Source organism: Mesoplodon bidens (genome assembly GCF_964165515.1).
Source record: "Mesoplodon bidens genome assembly, chromosome: 14".
In the NCBI taxonomy this organism is placed as follows: Eukaryota; Metazoa; Chordata; class Mammalia; order Artiodactyla; family Ziphiidae; genus Mesoplodon; species Mesoplodon bidens.
Genome location: NC_138170.1, coordinates 73663077 through 73689507, shown reverse-complemented (window position 1 = coordinate 73689507; position 26431 = coordinate 73663077). Strand labels below are relative to the sequence as shown.

Genomic DNA, 26431 nt, shown 5'->3' with positions numbered 1-26431 from the left:
AGTGAAACAGGTAAGAATCTGTCCTCCTTTCAACTCAGGAAAAAATAAAGATGTATCAGAGATGTACATATCTTAACATATCTTTTCCCTCACAGGTCTCTGAAGGGGGTGCTTCCTCTCCCACTGTCACCCAGACACACCAGCTTCCTGAGGGTAGCAACCCTCCTGGCGCTGCCATGATAACTCCTAGGCTTAGCCAAACACCGCACTAGCTCCTGAGTCTTACCTCTGCTTCACTGGGATTCTGAGGCCTCAGCTTCTACAGAGCTCAGAGAGTGGCCAAATGCCGCTGGGGAGGCCCTACCTTCCCTAACAGGACTGGCCTGCATTCCCGAGAGCCTTTAAACATCTCTGCCAACTGTTACGCTGCACTTGACATACAAATATGATAGTCACTAATTTATCAACTAAAAATGTCCCATGGTATCTGAAAATACTGTATGATGAAAATGGGGATCATATACTCTGTTACCAGTTCAAATTTTAGCCACCAACTAAAAACATTCATTCACCTCAAAGGACCATGATATATTTAACTTATTCTCAAGTAGTTCAGAAAGAAATATTATATATATATATATATTTATATATACACATATATACACACACACATATATATATTACTTATATGTATGTGTACACACACACACACACACACACACACACTCTCTCCCTACCTCCCTCATATATATGTATGAGAGAGACAGAGAGAGCAGTAGGGGGCGGAAGAAGGAGAGCAAATAACAGGTAAAATGAGGTGAGATATTAACAACAGTAAATCGGGCTAAAGTGTATATGATGTTCTATGTACTATTCTTATTCTTGCAACTCTTCTGTAAGTTTTAAATCATTTCCACATAAAGTATTAAAAAATAAAGTACAGTCCACCACTGCCCTCTATCCCCCAGCCATGGCACTTCTAATCCCCGTATCTTGCTCCACTTTTTATCAAGGCAATCTCACCTTTGAACATACTAATTTTTATGTTTATTACCATCTCCCCTTAGCAGACTATGACCTCTGAAAGGTCAGGGCTTTTTTCCTGTTTTGATCATGGGTGCCTTTAAGTCCATACCAGGTGCTCAGTGACAGTGCAAGGACACAGCAAACTGAATAAATGAAAGTCAGGCTAAGGGGCAGGGTCTCCATGTTGACTGCCTCATCCAGTACCCCCAAGCAGCTCCTCCTCCGGAGCTGCACCTCGGGAATGGAGGTTTACTGTGTACAGAAGTTGAAGCAGAGAGCTTTCCAGGCATAGGGAATGGCTGGGGAAAAGGGCCATCAATGGAAAGGAGGATCAAGTGAAAGCCCAACATGAATGCTGACACTCGCACAAGCAAACACCAGCCTCTCATGTTTCACTTAGATGATGCTGCTCTCAGGCAGGAGATCTGAAGATTTTAGGGGGAGAAACTGAATGGCTCTAGAGAAGGAACATACTAATAGTGACACTGGGAAACAGCACCAAAAAAGAAAGTCAGGACCCCTGTCCCATGACCCTGTGGTGAAGCTGCCTAGCTGACAAGGCCCACTCCCCAACACAAACCTCCTAGGATTTCCAATGCTTCATTCCTAAATGTGAATAGATAAAAAGGAATGTTAGACATCTGAGAAACCTTCTATTATAGATAAACATAAGCAAAACGTGAAAAAGAAAATTCAGAATGAATAGAGACAGCACAAGAATACAGCAAAACGCCCAAAATTTGCTTTCCTCAGAGAGAGAGAGGGAGAGAGAAATACCCATGAATAAAAAGGACTGTACAAAAAGGGAACAAGGAACAAGAAATTATCTTAGAAACTGTTTGTATGAAGGCTTGAAATCAAAAGTTTAATTAGATGAATTCCAAGATAAGGCTGGGAAAAATATCCATTTCTCATCGTATATAACTTTAAAAGAGAAGAGAAAGATGAACAATGGAAAATGAAATAAATCAAGATAATCTTTTCTGGAGGTTTAACACATGAATAATCAGAAAACAAGTAGAAAAAAATGCGAGAAAAGTTTTCAGTACGTAAGGATGCCAGTTTCCAGATTAAAAAGGATAAACAGTCCAAGGAGTATCATCACAAAATATAATGGAGATAAACTGAAGATTCCAAAACTGTCCAGAGAAAAAACAGGGCACATAAAGAACAAAAAACTCGAAATGGAACACTTCTCAGGGCAAAGCCTGAAGAACTGGAAGCTAGGCAGCAGTGGTAATGGTGGCCATGGGGAGTGGGCGTGGCAGGCTAGCCTACTGCAGAGCCATCTGCCTGCCAAGAACAATTAGAAAAGCTGGAAAAAGCACTTTTTAAAAGTCTCTTTGGAAGCATCAAAGGCAGAGGAGATTTGAAGGGCCAAAATTCTAGAGAAAAAGGAAACTTTGAGAGGTGTGCTGAAACAGTTCTTCTCAGTTATTTACCAATTTGCAAGCAATGGCTATAAGGCCAAGAAGCTGAACAGTTTCTGAAAATCTTCTGTGGCTCAAGGGTCAAAACTTGGGCGTTTGGTGCCCATTAAAGAGAAGGCACCTGGGCTCTCAGTGGGAACTACAAATGGGTTACCCCTTAGAAGCAGTGATGAACCAGGCCTCACAAAGATAGTTTTGATTCAGTCCAATTCCTTATCACATTAAAGTGGTGGATCCTCACTATAACTGCTAGTCAAAAGCAAAGGTAAATCCTCTCTGGAGGAAGACAGAAGCCTCATATTGTCTTAATAATTTTTCATATATAATGTCAGGTATTCAATTTAAAAAGAACCTTACCAAGCAGTGATGGTTTATTTTCTGTGTCAACTTGACTGGGCCAAGGGATTAGCAGATATTTGGTCAAATGTTATTCTGGGTGTGTCTGAGAGGATGTTTTGGATGAGATTAACATTGGAATCAGTAGACCTAGTAAAGAAGATTGTCCTCCCCAGTGTTAGTGCGCCTCATCCAATCAGTTGAAGGTCTGAATAAAACAGAAAGGTTGAGTAAGAGAGAATTCCTCTGCTGACTGCCTTTGAGCTGGGACACTGTTTTTTCTTCCCCGCCTTTGGACTCCAACTGAAATACTGACTCTTCCTGGGTCTCGAGTTGGCCTGCTTTTGCACTAGAACTTACACCATCGACTCTCCTGGGTCTCCAGTTTACTGACTACAGATCTTGCCTTTGTCAGCCTCCATAACTGTGTTAGCCAATTCCTTATAGTTAGTCACTTTCTATGTATACACACATCCTATTGGGTCTGTTTCTCTGGAGAACCCTGAGTAATATACAAACATACTGAGGGACAAGGCAACATGACCAAAAACAAAGAAGGAAAAAGCAGAAAAGAAATGTAACTACAAGAGGCTTAGACACTAAAATTATCAGTTATGCTTTTCATTTATTTTTATTTCAAATATGTCACCTCTGAATTTTATTTTTTAAGAGTAAAATTGTACTTCAAAAAATTGTTGGCAGTACAAAGGAGAATAAAGTCAGACATGAACTTCAAAATAACTGTGATTAATATGATCAAGAAATTAAATGACAAGGGCTTCCCTGGTGGCACAGTGGTTAAGAGTCTGCCTGCCAATGCAGAGGACACGGGTTCGAGCCCTGCTTCAGGAGGATCCCACATGCCGCGGAGCAGCTTAGCCCATGTGCCACAGCTACTGAGCCTGAGCTCTAGAGCCCACAAGCCAAAACTACTGAGCCCACGTGCCAGAACTACTGAAGCCTGTGCGCCTAGAGCCCGTGCTTCGCAATGAGAAGCCACTGCAGTGAGAAGCCTACACACCACAGCAGAGTAGCCCCCGCTCGCCGCAACTAGAGAAAGCCCATGCACAGCAATGAAGATGCAACGCAGCCAAAAATAAATAAATTAATTAATTAAAAAAAAGAAATTAAATGATGAGATGTAGAATTTTAGGAAATGGCTAACTATAATAATAATAAAATGGAAATTCTATAAGCAAAAAATAGAATGAATGAAATTGAGAATTCAACAGATGGGTTTAAAAGTTTACACATAGCTGAAGTGAGAGTTAGTGAACTGGAAAATAGGACAGAATAACCAGATGGAAGCAGGGAGAGAAAAAAGAGTTATTGTGTGAAAGTTACACCTTAATTTTAAAAAAGAAAAGCTCAGGGCTTCCCTGGTGGCACAGTGGTTGAGAGTCCGCCTGCCGATGCAGGCGACACGGGTTCGTGCCCTGGTCCGGGAAGATCCCACATGCCACAGAGCGGCTGGGCTGTGAGCCATGGCCGCTGAGCCTGCGCGTCCAGAGCCTGTGCTCCGCAACGGGAGAGGCCACAACAGTGAGAGGCCCGCGTACCGCAAAAAAAAAAAAAAAAAAGCTCAGAGATCTAATAGGGAGAATCAAATAAATATGCAATGCCTGTAATACAAGGTAGAATTTTGAGAAAAAGGGTTATAAAGGAAGGACAGTAAAAATAACTGGGAAGAATCAGGAAAGAGTTCACACAGAAGTTTGCACTGAGATGACCTGAAAAGGTGGATAGACACCATCTGTTAGGTGGTGGTAGGAAAAACAGAAAGGAAGTGGACAACAAGAAATAATAATAGTTAGGAAGAGTACTAGGTATGTACAGGGCAGGCGTAGGGACTACAACCGAAGGGGACAAGTTGAGGCCATCTCCCTCAGAGGACCTTGAGGAGAATTCCCCTTGCACCCAGATAATCAGAATTGTCCCTAAGATTTTATGAAATCACTTCTGAATCACTGTCAATCAACATTTGTGTAATATTACTGAAGTCCTAGAACTTTTCTCCTCTGCAATAGGCACGAGAAACTCCTCAGCATTTTTCTGAAGGTAGTAGGTTAAGAAAGAGGAAAAGCCTGAATCTCTAACACTCAGTTTGGCTTATACAGAAGTTCCCACAACTGTACTGGTGCGGAGATAAAATTATTTGTTGAAATGGAGTTTCTGGACTGTCTGCAGACTTCATTCATGCATGTTTCCTCTGGTCTCTGTATGACTGATAATGGGAAATGATTTACTGTCTGGTTTCCTAGGAACAGGTTGTCAGAAATGATGCTGGCTTCAGTCTTTATCCGTTTGTCAATACACCTCCCTGATACCTGATAATCTGGCTTCTTCCCAACCAAACACAATTGGTCTGAACTGGCTCGGAATGTAAGGTCTCAAAGCAACCACATTTCATTCTTGTGAAGCATCTTTCATTTAGTGCCTGCTAGGCTTTTTCCACTTCAGGGAATTTTTTGTGGCCTACATTGCATATTGTTCACAGATTTTCCATACTAGCAAGAAGGGAGGGTAAAACAGCCTCATGCACACAGGGTAACCGTGTTAAAGAGTCTTTTCCTTCCTTAAAGATCATATTCATAGTTCTCATCTCCACAAACTGATAGGCCTGAAAAGAATCTTCTGGCTGGAATCAACAATAGCCACAAAAAAACAAATTCACAGAATTCTGCTCATCTGTTTCTACTTTTCTTCTATGTTATCTCTTTTCTGACTGCTATGCTCCGTCCACTGAGGCTCTGAGAATCTGCTCTTCTGTGAACATCCAGTTCATTGGCTTAACAAGGTCTAAATGTAGCAAGGCACAAGCTATATTTTTCAGACCTGTATCCATCCAACTGCCAGGGTATTCACAAAGACAACATCTCTGCCTTAGCATGGGTCACTCACTCACTCACACCTCAGACCCTCTTGAAGTCCTAGCCACTGTGAAACTTGTAGTCCAATGAGATCTGAATAAGGTTTGCTTCACCGTAGCAGTAGGATGAATGATGATGCTAATCCCAACCTGTGGTTTTGTTAAAACATTCAAATAATGATCGTGAGGCAGGCCATCAAAATATATACCTAACAACAACCCAAATTATTTTGCAAAGGGGGGGAAGGCAGGGTTTATAAAAAAATTGCAAGGAAGGGGAAAAGCCTCACTAATTGAGTAGAGTAGGATGAGTTAAAAGGCTAGGATGGCTGCTAACAACCAAGGGCCACTGCTGGTCTCGGGGGTGGGTTTTCCTGCAGAGAAACCGTAAAGCTGACATTACATCACCCTCTTACTTTCCCCTTGTGATTGTTGTCTCTTGCTGTGTAACAAGTTACTGAAAACTTTATCTCTCCTGAACCAACTTTCTGTTATGAAGTCATAAAATCAAACTGCTTTTTAAAAAAGGAAAGAAAATACATAACCATTAAATCATTATAAAAATACATGCCATTGAAAGAAATTTTAAGGACAAAAAATAAATAGAAAAAAAATCACTCCAAAACTCACCACTCGAACATAACCACTGTATTCATTTTGGTCATTTTATTTTCAAGCTTTTAAATGTATGTTTTCTTTGACATATAGTTTACTCTATATTCTCTTTATATTTTAACATCCTTAATACTCTACAATTAACTTTCATGTATTACAATGTCTTTTGAAAATATAATTTTAATAGTTGCAAATTCCATATTCAAACTTTCCTTTAGAGTTGGACATTAGGATGTTTACCATTTTTTGATACAATAAATAATGTTTGTACACAAATGTGTTCTTTATTTTTGAGATTAGTTTCTTAATATAGATTCCAAAGAAAAGAATTAGTAGGTTCAAAGGCTATGAACACTTTTTATAGGAACTATTTTTTTTCTGGTAACACATGGTCATTGTAAAAGAGTAGAAACAATGTAGAGTCTCCAGCTCCTATATATACCCTTACCTCTAACCCCCACAGATAACCACTGTAAGCCACCTGGTATTTACCTGCTCAGACTTTCTAAAAATGCATAAAGAAGTATACACATACAACACTGAACTTTTTCAGTTAATAGGCAGACATTATTAACTACTACCAGACACTAGTTTATTAAGCACTGTGTCATACATTGTGTAAGTACACATTTTTTGATAGACTTTATTATCTAGCTCTTCTTCAGTGAATTATCTGTTCATGTCCTTTGCACCTTTATCTGAGAAGCTGCTGTTCTTTTTACTGATGTCCACAAATTCTTTATAGTAAGAAATTAACTTTTAGCCTAGTGGCTAAGAACATGGACTTTGGAGCCAAACAAATGTGGATTCAAATCCCAGCACAGCCCCTTATTAGTTGTCTACTTGATCAAGTTACTTCTGTCCTCCTAAGTCTCAGTTTCCTCATGCATAAAATGGGAAAAGAATAACCCCCTTCAAGAGCTGTTGAAAGAATAAGGTCCTTACATTATAATTATAGTAATATAACAGTTAATAACTTAACCTTTAATTATGCTAAATATCTATGAGGGAATTAAGTATCTTAAATACACCCTAATAAATAGTAGTGCAAAAACATCCCACGTTTTCCTTTTTTTCTTATTAAATAAAAACAAAATTGAAAGGGGTATTGCATTATCCTCTCGGGTCTAAGCATGAAAACTCAAGGAACAAATTAATTACTTTTAAAATCATGAACTCTTATATCAAATTTCTTTATAACAAATTATTCTCAGACCCATTGGTACCCTTCTTTAAACAATTTCACATTCTGTTTTAAGAGGCTACTTGTTGTTTTATAAAAGCAATTTGTGGTAAGTATGTTACATCTCTCTGGATAACAGCAATCCTCAAAGGCACATTTACTTTTTTTTTTTTACTGCTTTTCCTACCTTCCTGAAATTTACAAATATAGTAACTTTTATACTTGGGAAAAAAAGCCTCTAATTTAAAGAAAGATCTCACAAACCAATTGTAAAAAGACATTCTGGGGACTAAGAAAATCTGAATATGAACTGTATTAGATAATATCAAAGAACTACCATTAATTTTGCTAGGTGTGATAATGACACGGTAGTTATATAAGAAAAAGTCCTTTTTAAAAGATGCACAGTGAAGTTTTTAAGGGTGAAATATTATGAGGGCTGTAATTTACCTCAAAGTATTTGAGGAAAAAAAAAAAGAGGTAAAGATAAAATATTAGTAGCTATGTTAATCTAGATAATGGGTGCCTGGAGATTCATTAAACAATTTTTTTTTTCTGTTTGAAACTTTTCATAATAAAAATTTTAAATGATCAATTAAAAAAGATGTCTCCTTTTCCTTTCCATTGATATTAGCTTAGATAGCTATATTCATGCTTCTGTCAAGATGGGTTGCAACTGAAGACATATACCTTAAACTGCTTAAACACCTCTCCCAGGCTATACCTAAGCTTCACCCTTACAAGCTGGGGCACCAGTGATCAGCTAAAAGTCCACTTCTGTCATCAGGAGAATATACTCAAAATTTGTTACAATGCCACATACACAACTACTTCAGTGCCTAAACACAAAAATACTGACACTGGAGTTTGCTGGAATGCAGAGGGCCCCTACGAAACTTAAGATCAAGAACTTGCCCATAAAAGAGCAGGGCTTAAATCAGCTTCCCCTGACAGACCTCTGCTACCTTGCTGCTTAAATCTTGGATCTTAAGACTTCAAAGAAATGAGAATGAAATATATGGTCCCATCCCAGGCTTGAATTATGGAAATGAGAAAATACATCTTGGTAGTGCTGTTTCCCTATATCAACATCTTTACTCAAGGGGGCTCACTGTGCTTGTGCATAAGGTCATAGGTGCAAAGAGCTAGAATACATGAAATACAGAAAAGAAGATCTTTCTTTTAGAGAACTTGGTAAGTATTCCTCCTACTTCCAAGGAATGATATGAGAAGACAGAGATGACATGTATGGAAAGACCGAGGACAAATTTAATTGTCCATAACATCTCAGAATATTCTACGTTCCAAGCTTTTGGAAAAAGTTCTTGTTCTCAAACTAGAGCATGCATCAGAATCACCTAGAGTACTTGTTAAAACACTGACTGGTGAGTCTCAGCCCTAGAGTTTAAGATTCTTAAGTCTGGGTGGGGCCCAATAATTTGTGTTTCTAACAAGATCCCAGGTGATGCTGATACTGGTTTGAGAACTACTGGCTCAGATATATGAATCAAATACCTCATGTCATCAAGTATACTCTACTCACAACTACTCCTGGGCCAGGAAGAGGTGGTGATAAAATATGTTTAGGCAGTAAATGTAAGGCTTTCTCTGGCTAGTAGCCACTTCACATCATTTGTCCTACCTGTCCCTTTAAACACATCTCACTAACTCCCAATACATACTGGACCTTTGAGAGCATGGGGGGAATTTTCCATATCACGGATACACATATATTAAAATGGCTCAATATTTAAATCTGAAAAGTGTTCAGAAATTCTCAGATGAAATGCATTAGATAAAGTACTAAGTATTAACATGCATGAAGAACGTTCTATTATAAACCACTGTTTTCATTTTCTTGCAGCTTTCCAAAAAATTAGCCCTTTGTGGTGAAATTTTCCATGCTTGGTTTCAGCCCAAAGGTGATTTTTTTTTTGCAAAGTTTGAGAAAAATATATTAAATAGTTTTTGAGTTATGAAAAATGAAAAAAGCCCACACAATTTTTCCACTTTCAAAGCAATTTCAGGATCTTTTTTTAATATGCAGATAACTAAAAAATGGCTGCAGTTGAAAAGTTGAAACTTTCCATGTGTCTAGTTTTCAATAAGGTAGTCTGTGGGTAATTCAGAAAAGATAATGTGTGTGTGTGTGTACACATAAACAGATAACATATATATATTTAAATAAATGCATAAGTGATTAGAAAAATAGCATTTCATCATATTCAGTATGAACTTTCCTCAGAATAGGGGATTTGTTGTTTTCTGAAATGAAGAGTCTTTCACAAACCAGAGTAGTTGTCAACTGCCTGACCCCTGTGGTTTTCACACACTGGGGTTCACTAATGGGTTATGCAGACACAACTGTAGACTATAGTGCACTGTGTTTGCAGAATCTTCCAGTTCCCTTCACATTCGAATCTTCCTTCTGCCCTAGCTCAATTCTAGGATTCTGATTCACTGTCTTCGGAGTTTAATTTCTGCCCTTGGTCCATACCTCACCACCAGCTCCCTTGATCTTCTATGTTCCAGACGCTCAAGACATGTTCTTGTTTCTCCCAATTCTCCCTGACCTCCCCCGAAAGCATTCACTCACTAACTGCTAAAACCCTCCTTGTGTATTTGAAGACCTCAGTTCTTAAAGAAATAACAGTAGAAACCTTAAGTTTAGGTTAAATAGGTTTTGATGGTTTGTCGAAGTAACTTGCTCTAATTATTTATAATCGTAACCTTCCTAACTAATTCACCTGAAGGCTGATGATGGAAAAGTTAGAGAACAGAATAGAGAGTCCTAGTCCTGCCATTTACTTAGCTAACTGACATATGGATAAGACACATAACTCCTTGGAACTTCGGTCTCATCTGTAAAATGGGAAAAAATTAGGTTGTTAAATAACCTTGTTACATATGAACATGTTTTGTAAATTTCAAATGCATGTATAACTGTTAGTAATGACAATAACCTCAATTTTTAACTGTTTCAGGTCTCTGGGCTCAAATGAAGAACCAAGTATAAGGCACCAAAACACTTTTGCAACGATGTGAAGATTAAGAAAAATCCAGGGCTTCCCTGGTGGCGCAGTGGTTGAGAGTCCGCCTGCCGATGCAGGGGGCGCGGGTTCGTGCCCCGGTCCGGGAAGATCCCACATGCTGCGGAGCGGCTAGGCCCGTGAGCCTTGGCTGCTGAGCCTGCGCTTCCGGAGCCTGTGCTCCGCAACGGGAGAGGCCACAACAGTGAGAGGCCCGTGTACCACAAAAAAAAAAATAATAATAAAAAAAAAAAAAAAGAAAAATCCAATTTTCCTGGTTTTCAAGTGTGCAGGCTTAAAGGACAAAGAGAAGGAAATCTGCTCCGATAAACATTTCTATTTCTTTTTCATTTTCAGCATCTCTCTCTCTGCATGGGTTATTCCCCCCAGCATGTGCTAAATTATCTCCCACTTACAGGGAAAAGATGTTCCCTTGACTAGCTTCTTCCTTAAGTTATCTTCTTGTCTTCTCCCCTTCACTGGCCAATTCCTGGATCACCTAACTTCCTGCAAGCTCCTTCTCCCATTATTTCACTAAAAATGTTCTCTTCCAGGCCATTAATGGCCTTCCGATTACCAATACCTGTTGGCAGACCTGGTTATGTGACTTGCTGTGTCCAATGCAGTATGAGGAGTGACAAATGTCACTTCTTCCAGGCAGAGGTTTTAAAATGCTGCATGTAGTTCACTATTTCCTTTTTATTCTCTGCCACGAGACTGGAATATGCCAGATAGAAGCTATTCCATCAATCTGGATTCTGGAATAAGAGTGCATGGAGAGAACTACACAAGGGCAGCCTACCCTCAAAGGACTTATATCATGAGCGATAAACAAATCTTTGTCGTTAAAAGCCCCAGACACTGTGTTACCATGGCATAGTCTACCGCATCTTGACTAATCCACTAGTTGCAACCCACTGAAGTGAATTCAAGACCCACTAATAGACTGCAGCCAACAGCGTGGAAAATTATTATACATTTTGCCTTCTTCTCTGCTTCCTCCTCTTCATCCTCCTTTCCACCAAATACAGTCACTCCCCTAATACGCATCTATGACCTGTTTCTTTTCTCTCTTAACAATTTCCCTGGGCAAATCCCATATATTGTCTTCATTATTTCTCATTTGGACTAGCAAACTTGCCTATCACTTGGTTGTTCACTTTTTACTCTATACTCTCTCTCCATTTTATTTTCCTCTTTTTTTTTTTTTTTTTTTTTTGTGGTACGTGGGCCTCTCACTGTTGTGGCCTCTCCCGTTGCGGAGCACAGGCTCCGGACGTGCAGGCTCAGCGGCCATGGCTCACGGGCCCAGCCGCTCTGCGGCATGTGGGATCTTCCCAGACCGGGGCACGAACCCGTGTCCCCTGCATCAGCAGGTGGACTCTCAACCACTGCGCCACCAGGGAAGCCCTTATTTTCCTTTTCAATGAGACATTAATTTACCCAATGAATGACTATTATTATCGCAGATCCTTCAGTGGCTCCTTGCTGTCCAGAAAACAGAGTGCAAACTCTCTTGCCTTTCCACTCTATCAGCCTAGGTTCTGCTATCCCACTGCTCCCTTCACACACACTGTGCTGCATCCAAATCCGACCATCCACTGCTCTCTTCATGTGCCCAGTGGTAAAGCCCATTTCTCTTCTCTTCATACATTTCCTACTGCTTAGAAGGCATAGCAACCTCCACCCCCCAAAAAAACCCCATCAAATTCTGTTTATAAATACTTCTAAATACTGACTCATCCTTCCTCTGTTCAAATACCAGCTCTTTAATGATGCTTTTTCTGATCTTCCCAGTTAGAAGCCACCTCTCTTTTTAAAACACTCGGAGCCTCACGGTACTTCCTCATTTTGCCTTTGGCTTCTTATCAATTAATCTAGGGACAGGATTCTGACAACAGTTACTCTGACAAGTGAATTACCTCCTATTCTCCCCCCACCTCCAGATTATCTTGACTGTTGAACACAACTTAGTGACGTCATATAAATGTTTCTCACAAGCATGTCTAACTTGCAGATACGCAGGTTCATCAGAATAGTGTAAATACACCACAGGCTCAATGATCTCATTACTTCCAGAATATTTGAATTTATTTTTTTCATAATTTAGATGAGATGTACTCCTGATTCAACACATACACGATCTAACATACTATTTTGACTCTTTCGGTAAAGTTTTTCAAGCTTCTCAGCTGTACTTGTGGTGTGTTTTGAGTCTCTAAAATCCTGAGTATGTACACCACCACTGGGGATCCCAAAAGAAACAAAAGAAAGGTTTTTTTTTCATTGCTCTGAACAATAACAAAATCCATTTACTTAATTTTGTCAATTTTACTCTCATATCTTCATTTAAGATGTGTTCATTCTTACTTGAGACAAAATTCTAACATGGTTATCTGTTTTCTCTATCTGCAGCAAATTAGTAGCAACGAAGTATAAGTAGGGAAGAGAAACTGGCACCTAACACTACTAGAGGAGATGGAAAAGCTATAAAATAAACAAACATGGGAATTCTTTTTTAACGAAGCACTATCACCTAAGAAATTTCAGGACATAGGCAAAATCCCCTTAATTGTATTTTACCGTAGTATAGGAACAGTATCAAAATGATGTCCTTGAATCATTAGGGAAAAATTCTTCCATAATCAACCTACATTGTTGAAGAAGGCAAATAAGTAAAAAATATATTTTAGACAAATTTTTACCCAACTGGATAAAATAGTCTGGGGCTTAAAGGAGGCAGTTTAAGTGATGTGGAAATTTCATTTACGGAGAAGATGTTTTTGCCAACCAGATAGACAAAGGAAGGTCTATGTTATTGTGCATCTTCCCGAAGGAAGGCCAAATAACATAAAAAATTAAGTTTTGAAGGATCTGATACCCCTGGAAGGGGAGGAAGTATTATCATTAAATGCCATATAAATTCTTAGAGGAAAATAATCGTTAAGTTACTTGAATTTCGCTTCATGCACTTAGTGCAGTGCTCAGTTAGGAACCGAGGGCTTTCACAACTACTGAAGCCCGTGCTCTGCAACGGAAGAAGCCAGTGCGGTGAGAAGCCCGTGCACCGCAACGAAGAGTGGCCCCCACTCACCACAACTAGAGATGGCCTGCGCACAGCAACGAAGACCCAACGCAGCCTAAAGTAAATAAATTTATTTTTTTAAAAAATTGAGGGCTTCCCTGGTGGCGCAATGGTTGAGAGTCCGCCTGCCGATGCAGGGGACGCGAGTTTGTGCCCCGGTCCGGGAGGATCCCACATGCCACGGAGCGGCTGGGCCTGTGAGCCATGGCCGCTGAGCCTGCGTGTCCGGAGCCTGTGCTCCGCAACGGGAGAGGCCACAACAGTGAGAGGCCCGCGTACCACAAAAAAAAAAAAAAAAAAAAAAAAAAAAAAAAAAAAATTGAGGGCTTTCAACTCCCAACCTTGAACTTTATGCAATTTTTTGGCAAAATCAGATGGCACATTTTAAACATACCGAGGATTGATGTTGAGGGAAAGAAGATTCTAGATAGCGGGGGTAAGATGATTACTTTTTTATTCCCATGTCACCCCATCTGCCCCCAACTGCTAGAACAGTATTCATGGGGTCTCCTACTCCTTGAGCTGCAATGTAATGAGGAGCTCACGTGGAGCTAGCTGTGAACACTCCAGGAACAGGCCATACTATCTGGAGTCTCTGCCATCATCCAAAGGTTGAGAGAACCATCAGATATCTTCATAGACTGTCTTTATATCCACAGCTAACATAACCGTACCCCACCCCTAGATTAAGACAGAGCCTTGGCTGGATCCTGGCAAGGCACTTTTCTCTCAGTTTCTACCTATAAAATTAAAGACGGGACTAGACTCTCTCTAAAAATCCTATGAATCTGAAATTGTGTTTATTATTTTAAGTCATGACAGTACTATTTAATAATCTTCCGCTTATCTATTTTCTTAAGTTTCTTTTTTAAGTGCTTTATTCTGGACATTACTGTCAAAATATATGAAGACTTTCTATAATTCTATGTACCAAATTTGCTTAAAGAAACAAACAGAATTTTTAATGCCAGATTTTTGAGTTAATTATTTTCTTTAGAATATGAAAAAATAAGTCAGACATTATGTCTAAAATATGCAGTAAGTCTCTTAAAATAATTTTAAGACCAAAGTTTCCTATAATTAGTTACAAAAATATTATAAAGAATTAAACCAAAATAAAACCAAATAAACCAGCTACTAAACTACACATATGTCCTTAAAATCTTATAGGAGTCAAATATTCCAGTAAAAATAACAGAGAGATGGAAACACAAGTTTCTTATTATCACACTTCATATGTTGTAAAACATAACAGCTAACTTATTTTTGGCAAAATGATTAGGGATTGCAACACTCTGGCTAATACAAACTTATTTGATTGTCAAATGCATCTTAAATGGAGTGTGTCATGCTAACTTCAGGCATGCAGGCACTGTGCCATCTTAGAGTAGCCCAGAGACACTGAAATTTCAACACTTCAGCAGGGGTCACACCACCAATATTAACTGGGCCAGGTGTTTAAGCCAGGCGGGGGTGGGGGGTGCGTGGACTTCAATAATGTAGTTAACTGAAACCAGATAAAGCTTTTGAATAATAAAAAAATCATACAGATGTTCGCCCTCCTCCCCGGGTAACCTTTGTGGACAATTTATTATATGCGTTATTTTCTAGAGTACACTCTTTTTAAGAAAACACACTTTCTCATGTCTCTCTGAAAACTCTATAATCACAGTATGACTTATGTCTTCACAATTAGACTAGGTTAAGCTCATGTTTCATCTGCCTTTTTCCTTTTCACCACTATTCCTGCAAGGGTAAGAACACCTGAAAGCAGAGCCTTAATTAGAAAGTTATAGAGCTGAGGAAGCTATAAGAAGCTACATTAACCTTAAGATGCATTGTACTGCTTTCCCAACAGACACTGCGAACGCAAGCCAAAAAAGAGAGATGGGTTCAAAACAAATGTGTTGAACAACTGTTTTCAAATATGCATAAGAGAAATTATACATTACATGCAGAATGAATGTGGAGCAAACAAACAAAAACCAAAAGGAAAGATCTCTGATTAAGTTAACAAACTGAAGGACTCAGAAATGGTTACTTTCTTCCCTATGTTTACAGTAGTGTATTTGTCAGGGTTCTCAAGAGAAACAGACTATATATATGGATACAGATAAAAGAACATTTACTATAGTAATTGGCTCACACAATTATAGAGGCCAAGAAGTCCCACACAACATGCCATCTGCAAGATGGGAACCAGGAAAGCCAGTTGTATAATTCAGTCCGAGTTCGAAGACCTGAGAACCAGGGGAACAGATGATGCCGAAGGCTTGAGAACCTGGAACTCCACTGTCGAAGGGCATGAAAAGATGGCTGACTCAGCTCAAGAAGAGAGAAAGAATTTGCCCTTCCTGGGAGTTTTTGTTCTATTTGGGCATCAACAGATTGGATGATGCCCGCCCACAATGGTGGGGGCAGATCTTTTTTACTCAGTCCAATTCAAACGCTAATTTCCTCCAGAAAAGTCCTCACAGACACACTCAGAAATGTTTTACCAGCTATCTGAGTATCCCTTAGCCCAATCAACTTGACATGTAAAATTAACCATCACAAATAATAATGTTATTATTATTTCAAACATGCAAGTACTCTCTTTAAAACACCTGGAACAACTAATAGCCAAAAATTATATGTCATATCAGTTTGCAACATTTTATTTGACAGGACCAAGTTACTTCCTACACCAGGAAATAAATTCAGTATTTTAACTTATATATTGATATATACCTATATATCTACATGCTTGATGGTACATCACACAAGTGAAACCCTAACTGTAGTAGTGGTGGGGTAGGCAGCCTCTGACATGGCCCCCAGTGATCCTCACCTTCCAATATTCATGCTCTAGTGTAATCCCCTCCCCTTTAGTTTGGGCTGGAGCTAGTGATTTGTTTCTAACAAAGAGAATACTGTAAAAGTAATGAGATATCATTTCTGTAATTGGGTTACAGTCTGTGACTTCCATCTTGCCAGCAGACTCTTTCTCTGGCTCTTCTCCCAGACTTGCTCTCATGGGGCGAGTTAGAAAGGCCCACATTCTAAGGAACTGAGGGTGGCCTCCACCCAACTGCCCCTGATGAACCAAGGCCCTCCGTCCAACGACCTTTGAGGGAGTGAATTGAGGCAGATCCTCCTCAATTCAGTTCTTTACATGAGACCACAGCCCTGAAAGACACTTTGATTACCATCTTGTGAGATACCCTGAACCACAGAACCTAGCTAAGTTGTGACCAGTCCCAGGTCCACAGAAACTGTGAGAGAATAAATGTGTATTGTTTTATGCTGTTAAGTTTTGAGGTAACTTGTTACACAGCTGTAGATTCCTAACACAGTAGTTAACCTAATGACTGAGCCAGTGCTTTCAGTCATTTCCATTATAATAATAATAGCTAATACTTATATGGAACTGTTAAGTTCTAGGCACCATTCTTAATTCTTTATATAATTCCTCACAAAAATCCTTTGAAGAACATATTACTATCCCCCTTTTACAGATGAGGAAACAAAGGTACAGAGACTCAATAACTTGCCCAAGGTCACCAAGACAAAATATGACAGCAAGTACCTGAACGTAGGTGTCTTGTTTCTAGAGTGAGGACTTGTGGCAACTGTGCAAAGAGAACCGCTAAGGGCTAAGACTGGACACTATGAAAACAGTAACTCATAACGTGGTACCAGAGGAGCTTTAGAGGCACAACAGAGGTTAGAAGCCACGCAAAATGCTAAAAACAAAAGGAAAGCCCGTTTTCTGATTAAGATGCCTTATTTAGGGGGAAAAAAAACCAGAGTAGAAGCAATAATATAGTGAATGGAATGCAATCTAGAATTTATTGAATTCACACTTAGAAATGAAAAATATACTTTCTGATACCCAATGTAAGAAATTAACAAACTCCATTTGGTATTAAAAACCACACCCAAGGAGGCTATAGTTGTACTTTTCCCAAAGGCAATTAATTATAAGTAAGAAGTAAGTGTGTCAAGCTGGCGGGGAAAGAAGCAAATTCCTAGCGAGCTCCAAGACTCCACTGAAGATATTTTAACACAGGGAGTGAGAAAAGTCAATATCCTAGGATAGGGAGATTCCAGGAAGGAATCACTGCCTATCTTGTATTCAGATTACCAGGTTAAACAGCACTCCTTCATGATCTCACACACCCTCTATTTACATAAGAAGTAGGTATCACATCTATGGATTAGTCTGTGTCCTCCCGTAGACTTCAGGCTCTTACCTCAAAGACTATTTTATTCACTGGGATGTCTTCAAAACACAGCACAAGGCCTGATACATGGCAAGTGCTTAATATAAGTTTGTTGAATGAAGAAATAATTTATGTTGTGAATCACATTCATTTAATGGGTCATTTCAATGGTATATGTCAGTGAAAGTATGAGGTTTTGTTTTGTTTTGAAGTGCTGTATAGTTCACTAGCTTTCCTGGCACTTTAAATAGGTCTTTATATCTCCAGTGTCTCACTTAATATCTGGCACATAGTGGCACCCAGTAAGTATTTGTCAATGAATGAATGAATGAATGAATAAATGAGTGTCTCAAAAAGGCTGCCAAGCTATAGAACAGATAAGGATTCAGACCTATGACTAAATAAAGATTTAATGTTCCTTAAGAATAACTGTTTGCCTATCAACAATGGTGATAATAATAATTTTTCTTCCTTTTGAGAGGAGGCATGAATATTTGCATAATACTCTCCCTAGACAAGATTACTGCCTCAGCCCTAGTTGGTGACTGCTTTTAAATATTCCTTTACAGGGACTTCCCTGCTGGCCCAGTGGTTGAGAATCCATCTTGCAATGCAGGGGACACTGGTTTGATCCCTAATCAGGGAGCTAAGAGCCCACATGCTGCGGAGCAACTAAGCCCACGTGCCACAACTAGAGAGAAGCCCGCACACCGCAACGAAGAGCCTGCATGCTGCAACTAAGACCCAATACAGCCAAAAAATAAATAAATATTAAAAAAAGAAGTATTCCTTTACCAAAGACAGCAAGTTGTATGTAACTTAAGAACTCCAGATAACCCTAGATTAAAAAGCATTTGTTCAAATAAAATACTGTAAATTAACTATACTTCAATTTAAAAAGAAGAGGCATTTATTCAGAAAATTCCTACCTCCTTCAGCGTTATTTTTTGAAACATTATGGGAAATGTATGAACATACACTCACACAGGCCCACAGTAATATAGAGATAAGGATAAAGGCAGCTACCAAGTATCCCTCTCTGTGTTTTATTTATCAATTCAAAAAAGCAAGACAAAAAAGGAAACCTGAGAGGATTTGTGCGAGTGCACAATCAAGCACCGACAGTCACCCCCTGAGGCATACTTACTGGGAGCTCAGGGGCCTGCTTCAGAAGCTGAAGGGAGAAGTAGCAGCCTATGGAATGGCCAATGACCACAAGTTTCATTTCCTTTGGCACATGAGTTCTCAGGAAAGCTAGTTTGTGTTCTACTTGACCACGGAGTCCATAGATGTCCTTAATTTCTTGAGCATTTGGATCTAAAAGAAAAAATATGTTATGTTTTCATTCAATAAGTGAACGCAATCACTTCACTGGGGAAAATACCTAAAAAAAAACCCAAACCAATAACAATAGCAGTAGTTATCAGTTATTGAAATCCTACCATGTGCAAGCCACAGTGTTGGCATTTTATTTAAATTATAGCTTCACAACAACCCTGGAAAGGAAGTATTCCTGTCTTCATTTTATAGATGAAAATCCCAAAGCTCACGGACGTTAGGCGATAGATTGGCAGTTACATACTTGTTAAGTGGGACAGGTGAGATTCAAACCCAGGTGTCTGTCCTCAAAGCCCATGAACTCTCAACTATTCCAGGAACTACTACAGTTTAGGCCACTGGCTCTCAAACTTGAGTATGCATCAGAATTCTCTGTAAGGCTTGTTAAAACGCCCATTGCTAGGCCTCACCGTCAGAGTCTCTGATCCAGTGGGTCTGGGCTGGAGCCCGAAAATTTGCATTTCTAAGTTTCCAGAAGATGCTGATATTGCTGGTCCCAGGACCACACATTGAGAACCACTGGTTAGGCTAAGTTACATGATTAATATATAACCAAGAAAATCCATGACACTGCTTCATTATTTTAGATAATCTTTGTTTGAAGAAGTCAAGACTGAAAGGCATAAGTAGAAATGTTTTCAACTGTTCCTTTTAACCAGCACAGTCCTGACCTGAAATATTCTTTCTTCCTTTCACAAATGAACATCTTTAAGATTCTTCAAGATCTACTCAAAACTTTATCTAGCTAATCTTCAAGAAAAATGAATGAGCCTTCCTTTGTGTTTAACTAGTATTCACTTCTTATTATAGCACTTTATCATACTTGTATAACTGTCTGTTTCCTCCCTGAGACTGCGAACTCCTTGAAGGCAAGGTCCATCTTTCACTTCTGTGTCCTCTGTGACTGGCACCCAGTAAATATTATTGTTGAATGAAAATATGAAATGACTAGACAATCTGAGGATGCTGCCAGCTCTGATATTCTATGAGCAGAGAAAACTTCAATAGGCTTTCCCTATGAACACATATACAACCCCAATGACAGGGTGTAATATTTCAAGATATCACAAGGTAGTCAATTGCCTTCAAGGTACTGATGCAAACTATAACAAAGGTACCCCAAACTCATTAGGAAGAACTGCTCTTCAGTTTTCTCTGTACATGCTGGTTTGTCTTCCTTCAGTGCTCAGCTTCCCCTTGTTAATCTGGCTAACTCCTCTTTATCCTTCAAACTCTCAACAAGTGTGACCTCCTCTGAGAAGCCTTTTTATGATTCAGTAGATGAGGAGTAAAGTAGCCTTCCTTTCAGTTTCCACCACATCCCATGTTCGTCTCACCACACTACTCCTAATTTACTTCTGTACTTCCTGTCTTGCTTATCTCTTTCTCCAATGCCTGGCATACAGTTATTGAAGCGCTTTTTATTGAATTAATGAGGCTTAGTTCCCCATTTCAGGGGTACCACTGAAACAGGAGATTTCCCAGGTGAGACATGTTCTGCTTTAACCATTCTTCCCAGGTAAGCCTAGAAGTCATTCTCTATTTAACAAGGAAGTTCCCCAAAAAACAGAATTGCAAAGAGACAGAATCTGGAAATTTGATTTTCATAGGGCCTCTGATGGCTCCAAATCCAAGTTTTTATTTATTTAATATTCTATTTAGGTTTGAGTTGTTCATATTCCACTACTCTCATATATCTTCTCTGATCACTCTACCCAGGAGTGATCGTATTGTTCTGATACCCCAAAACAAATACCCATAATATTTGCAACCCAAGTTCTTTATTTTTAAAAATATACAGCTTTTGAAAATGTTGAAGTCTTCCTTTCATTGGGACATTATGGTGTAGTACAAAGATCAAGGGCGTTGGAGACAAGATAAATCTGGTTCTGGGCTTCCCTGGTGGCGCAGTGGTTGAGAGTCCGTCTGCCGATGCAGGGGACACGGGTTCGTGCCCCGGTCTGGGAAGATCCGACATGCTGCGGAGCGGCTGGGCCCGTGAGCCATGGCCGCTGAGCCTGCGCGTCCGGAGCCTGTGCTCCGTAACGGGGGAGGCCACAACAGTGAGAGGCCCGCGTACCGCAAAAAAAAAAAAAAAAAAAAAAAATCTGGTTCTAACTCCCAGCTAGGCACCTTACCATGTGACTCCGTGCAAATACTTTAACCTCTGGCTTCATTCTCCTCATATATAAAACAGAGATAGTAGTTCTAGCCTCCAAGGAATGTTGCTTGCGTAACACTTTAAAGCACATAGGAAGTGTCTGGCATAAAGTATTTGAGAAATGAAACTTATGATTGCTATCATTTCAATTCCTGTCATTTAAGGCCTCCCTCAAATACACACTTATATGGTTAGAGCAAAGAGAAAGAAAATGAGCTAAATACAATAAACATTTAGAAACTTCACTGATACTAGAAATAAGGCCCTAAAACATATTTCAGATGAACTTTAATGACCATTACAATCCAAATCATTATTGAAGTGAATATTTCAGAGGTAAGTCTGGCTTTGCCTCTGGGAATTGCTCAGTAGATTTCCAAGATAAACACACTACTTAGTGTTTTCTGAAGTAATGAGATTAATGGGGAAAGTACTTTCTATAAATAAATAATCAATGATAGAAAATTTCAATGTGCTCTCTGGATATTATTTTACTAGCAAAAACTAAAAGCTAAAAGAATATCTATATACTGGACTGTATATTCTATACTTTCTCTCCTATTATGATTTTAATATACTCTGAAACAAATTCTAGGAATCAGTTACTTACTCTCCATAAAAATATTGTAAAAAAACACATTCAATTATATCAAAATCAGAGTGATAACATGGAAATGATTTATACCATTCTTTTTATAGGGAAAATGTACTCCAAGTTACAATCAACTAAGTATATTTGGAAAGTAAACTGTTTCTAAACTGAAAACTGCCTGAATTGATAGATGGCAATCCAAGTCACCAATTCTTTATCAATATATGGCCCTGAATATGCTACTGACAATTGCCTTTTAGAACCCGAGCCTGTTTCTTAGACCCATCTCAATGGAATTCACTTCATAGATCATTTACTGATTCTGGAGTTTATTTCAAAAGGTAGGTATAATCTGTTCCTAAGTAGTTCTTTGGGGAATTAAATAATATCAGTACTTCACATTTACTTTTCAACTAGTTGTTCAAACTGATTGATCCAGTTATTAAAATTCTGTCAATTCTGGATCAAAATATCATGCATCCTTTATAGCTTCAGGAGACAGGTAAATCTGATAACTATTATTTTCTTCCATTTCTCATGAACTAAATTGACTACTCTGACAGAAAACAGTGACTAATTGGCCCATGATAATATTGAAAACACAGATATAAATACAATATACTCCTTTGTCATCAAGGAGCTCACAGTCTAATAAGAGGAAACAGAAGTAGATAAAAACATTATTACAAAACACTGAAGTAAGTATAGCTCAAGCATTTCCTTGAGAAAATAAGAGGGTTTTATTGGATCAAAGTAGAAAGGTAATGCCCCTTTGTTTTTTTTTTGCGTTACACGGGCCTCTCACTGCTGTGGCCTCTCCCGTTGCGGAGCACAGGCTCCGGACGCGCAGGCTTAGCGGCCATGGCTCACGGGCCCAGCCGCTCTGTGGCATGTGGGATCCTCCCAAACCAGGGCACGAACCCGCGTCCCCTGCATCGGCAGGCAGACTCTCAACCACTGCACCACCAGGGAAGCCCTGCCCCTTTGAATTCATAAAAAGTACTATGCCTTTCTCCAAATAAACCAAGAGAGATACCTGGAAAATACTATTTACTACATACAAATTACTATAACTGTGTAATTTTAACTACACATTTGAATACTATCACAATGGTCTAAAATTAACAACACAGATTTTAACAACACATCCACATATATGTTTATCTAGATACACACTGAATAAAAATGCATAAGTTTTACTATATATTGTCACACAAACAGTATTTACAAGTCGCCAACGACCACAGAGCTAACAAGACCAAAGATTAGGGCTACATAAGCCTTCTGCTAGGACTGAGTCTGCAGACAGAAACTCTCTAAATCTTACACCAGAATTTTCTCAACTAGTGAAGTCTTCCATCCTGCTCCCATCGTTACTCCAAGGCTATACCTTAATAATAACTTTAATTAAACAACTTACAGGTGGAGATTAAAAGGCTAAAAATAGCACTTCATATTTTAAAGAATGCTTTGAGCAAGATGAATATACAGTTTACTCTTTAGGTCAAGCTTTAAAAAACACACAAAACAATATCATGTATTGTTTAGCATTACATATACATAACTAAAAAAGAGAAATGAAATTTACTCTAAATTCATGATACTAGAACATAAAGGCATAAAAGTGTGAGGTGTAATTTTGGACACTGCGATGAGTACTGTGCCGGTTTGTGGTTATAAGAGAGATGGAACAAATAAGGTTAGAAAGGAAGGTTGAGACTAGATCAAGTAGGACCCTGAACATAACTAAGGAGTCTGGACTCCACTGTGTGAGCAGTGAGAAGATGCCCAAGGATCTCAAAGGGAGGGACAACGATCCGGTCTGTGTTACAGGACATCAGCTACAATGCTTTTCTCCCTCCTCTTGTCTGCTTCTTACTTCTGTCTTCCCTGAGAATCTAACAGTTTGCTCGATTCTTAACTCTTCTTCTTGCTCTACCCTTTGGTTTTCTGCTTCTTCCCACCTACTGAGAGACTTACTTGCTTATTTCTAGTGACTGAGAGCCCTGAGACTTGACTAACCGTCCCTGCCTCGGGAGAATCTAGTCGTTCCCTGTAGCCTCCATGTTCTGCCAATCAGAGTCCTGGCAAGAGAAAGCCCTACTGGTTTTTCTCTTTCTTTCAGTTTTGGGAGTGGTTTAATGATTCTCGGGATAAACATGACGCAAATTCATCACTAGTTGAAAGACTATGTAACTTTTTTAGGTAATGTTTTACCAGTTGAAACTAAACCACTATGATTTCTAGCTTTTCTGTTACACGTTTGGAACAAATGACAAAATAGTTGATAATGAATCTGCCATCAAGTAAGCTGACTCCATAGTAAATCAAAGCCAGAAAGAGTTTATACTTCTAATTCCTCAAATTTTCTTTTCACACTTTTTTTCCTGAGTCACCTCCTTCTGACACTGGTGAACATCTGTTCTCCCAATTATACCCAATTTATGATTGTGATAATGTGGTGCAACTAGAATATTATTTCCAACTGTTCATAATTTTACATGTGCTAATATGAAGCAAAACGTACTTTCAACATTTGATGTGTGGTTATAGCTTATGTCTTTTCTCTCAATGATTACATATTTTTCACACCATATTTTGCATGTCAGAAAACCTGTACTTTAGAACAATAATCTTGGATGATGAATAATATATCTGTCCTGCCTATCCATTTCAGTCTACTGTAGCATGCATTTATAAACATAAGCTTCAATTTGTAAAACGGATGAAGGCAGAACTGTTCTGGTTGAATGGGGGGGACTAGTGAAGCTCAGAGCCCCATGTGCCCTTTATAGAACTTTTGGGCTACTCACAACACAGATGGAAAGTCACTAAAAGACAGCATTTTCATTTCTTTGTATACCTCTGTAGCACCACACATAATAATCTAGTAGGTTGTCGATAAATCCTTGATGATGGATGAGTTGCCCTTTCACCCCCCTCTAGAAACCACAGCTTCCTTTGGCCCTGTGGTGGCCCTTTGGGCTAATGCCTCTAGATGGCACTGTTCTCATTAGTAGCAAAGGACCCAGGCTCTAATTACTAAGTCATTAACTCAACAGCACACAAGCAGCCTAAGCAATAAGCATACTCAAAATAAAGTTATAAATAATATGTCAATTTAAAACAAGAATTAGACATTTCTCAGAAATTCAGACACAATAGATACTTTCTGCTGGTTTTCCCCACCATTGTTTACTGGTGAAGATCTATGGCAGGGCTTCTGAAAATGTGGTACCAGGACCAGCAGCATCAGTATTACTTAGGAACTTGTTAGAAATGCAAATTCTCAAGTCCTACCCTACTTGTAGTGAATCAACAACTCAGGAGGTAGCATCCAGTAATCTGTGTTTCAATAAATCCTCCAGGTGATTCTGATGCCAGCCAAAGTTTGAGAACCCCTGATGCAGGGTTACTCTTTGAGTCTATTTTCAACTTTCAAAGTTGCTACTCATGTTCTGCTCAACGTTTGTTTTGTCTTCAAGTATGACTTAAGGGCTTACTGTGATAACTGAGTTGGATGTTGCTTTCATTAGGTAATTCAATATATAGCTTTTATTAGGATGACCTTTCTCACTGAGGTAAGAATATAGGAATAAGACATGTTAGCTAATCATCACTAAGTTTGAACACCATGAAAGGAGAGGTATTATCCTTCATGAGTACTATGAGGTATTTCCACTACTTCCTAGCTCCTCCAGTCCTTGGTTTTCTCTTCTCTTGCCAGAGTTAAGATAACAGGCCAGCAAAACTGGTAGCTTTTCGAGATTTAGCATGTTAAAACAAGCCTGTTTTCTAAGAATTCTTTTAACACCTCTGTTTTCCAATACCACATAAGACAGCCAAAGCACATTCTAAGCAGACGTACAAATTTCCTGACAGAGGAAAAACTGTGGTATTAAAACCCCCAAATTTCTTTGGGTATATATGAAGAAATAACTCAATAAATATGTATCTTTTAAACTATTTCAAGGTAAAGCAAGTATATACTATACATTTGATTCACATTCAGCCACATTTCTGTGACAGCTGTTGAAATAAATGTTTTTAATCGAGGCAATAAAATCTGTATATTCGGTTTCACTTCACAAAATCTCTCACTGCTAGGTAATCAATAGTTGCTTGCCTTTCAAAGCATACCCTAGTCTTTAAGTGTAAAAGGCTCGAAAGTAAATTGCATTCACAGAGGAACACACACACACGCACGTAAACAGATAGAAAAAGACACTACGAGAAGAGGCACTTTGAGGTATTTAGGCAAGATTTTGCCATGAGTTGCATAGTTTCATCTACACTCCATTTATCCTGTCCCCCTTACAAGTCATAGCAGGAAAGGGGTGACAGACCAGGGTACAATCTGTGACCATGGAAGGGCTAATCACTAGCACTTTGCACCAGCTACCTGAGATGACCTACCACAGGACTAGAGCACTGACCTCAGGATCACAAGTGCTGGCTTCCTGTCTGCGTTCTACCACTCACCAGCACAAGGTCATGTAGCTCTGTTGGGCCTTACTTTACTTCCTTGAAAAATAAGGGTTCAAGATGCAATTTAATGTAAATACTTTTTTTTAGGTTGATTTTTTAAATTAAAATATAGTTGATTTACAAAATTATATTAG

At 39.0% G+C, this 26431-nt stretch overlaps 1 protein-coding gene across 1 annotated transcript in view; it reads right to left on the bottom strand.

Annotated features, from left to right (window-relative positions):
* LDAH (lipid droplet associated hydrolase) overlaps positions 1–26431 on the bottom strand; it is a 96898-nt gene that overhangs the window by 41959 nt on the left and 28508 nt on the right. The window contains 1 exon segment of the mRNA XM_081253668.1: positions 18866–19035. Within this exon segment, the coding sequence (XP_081109794.1) occupies positions 18866–19035 (170 nt within the window).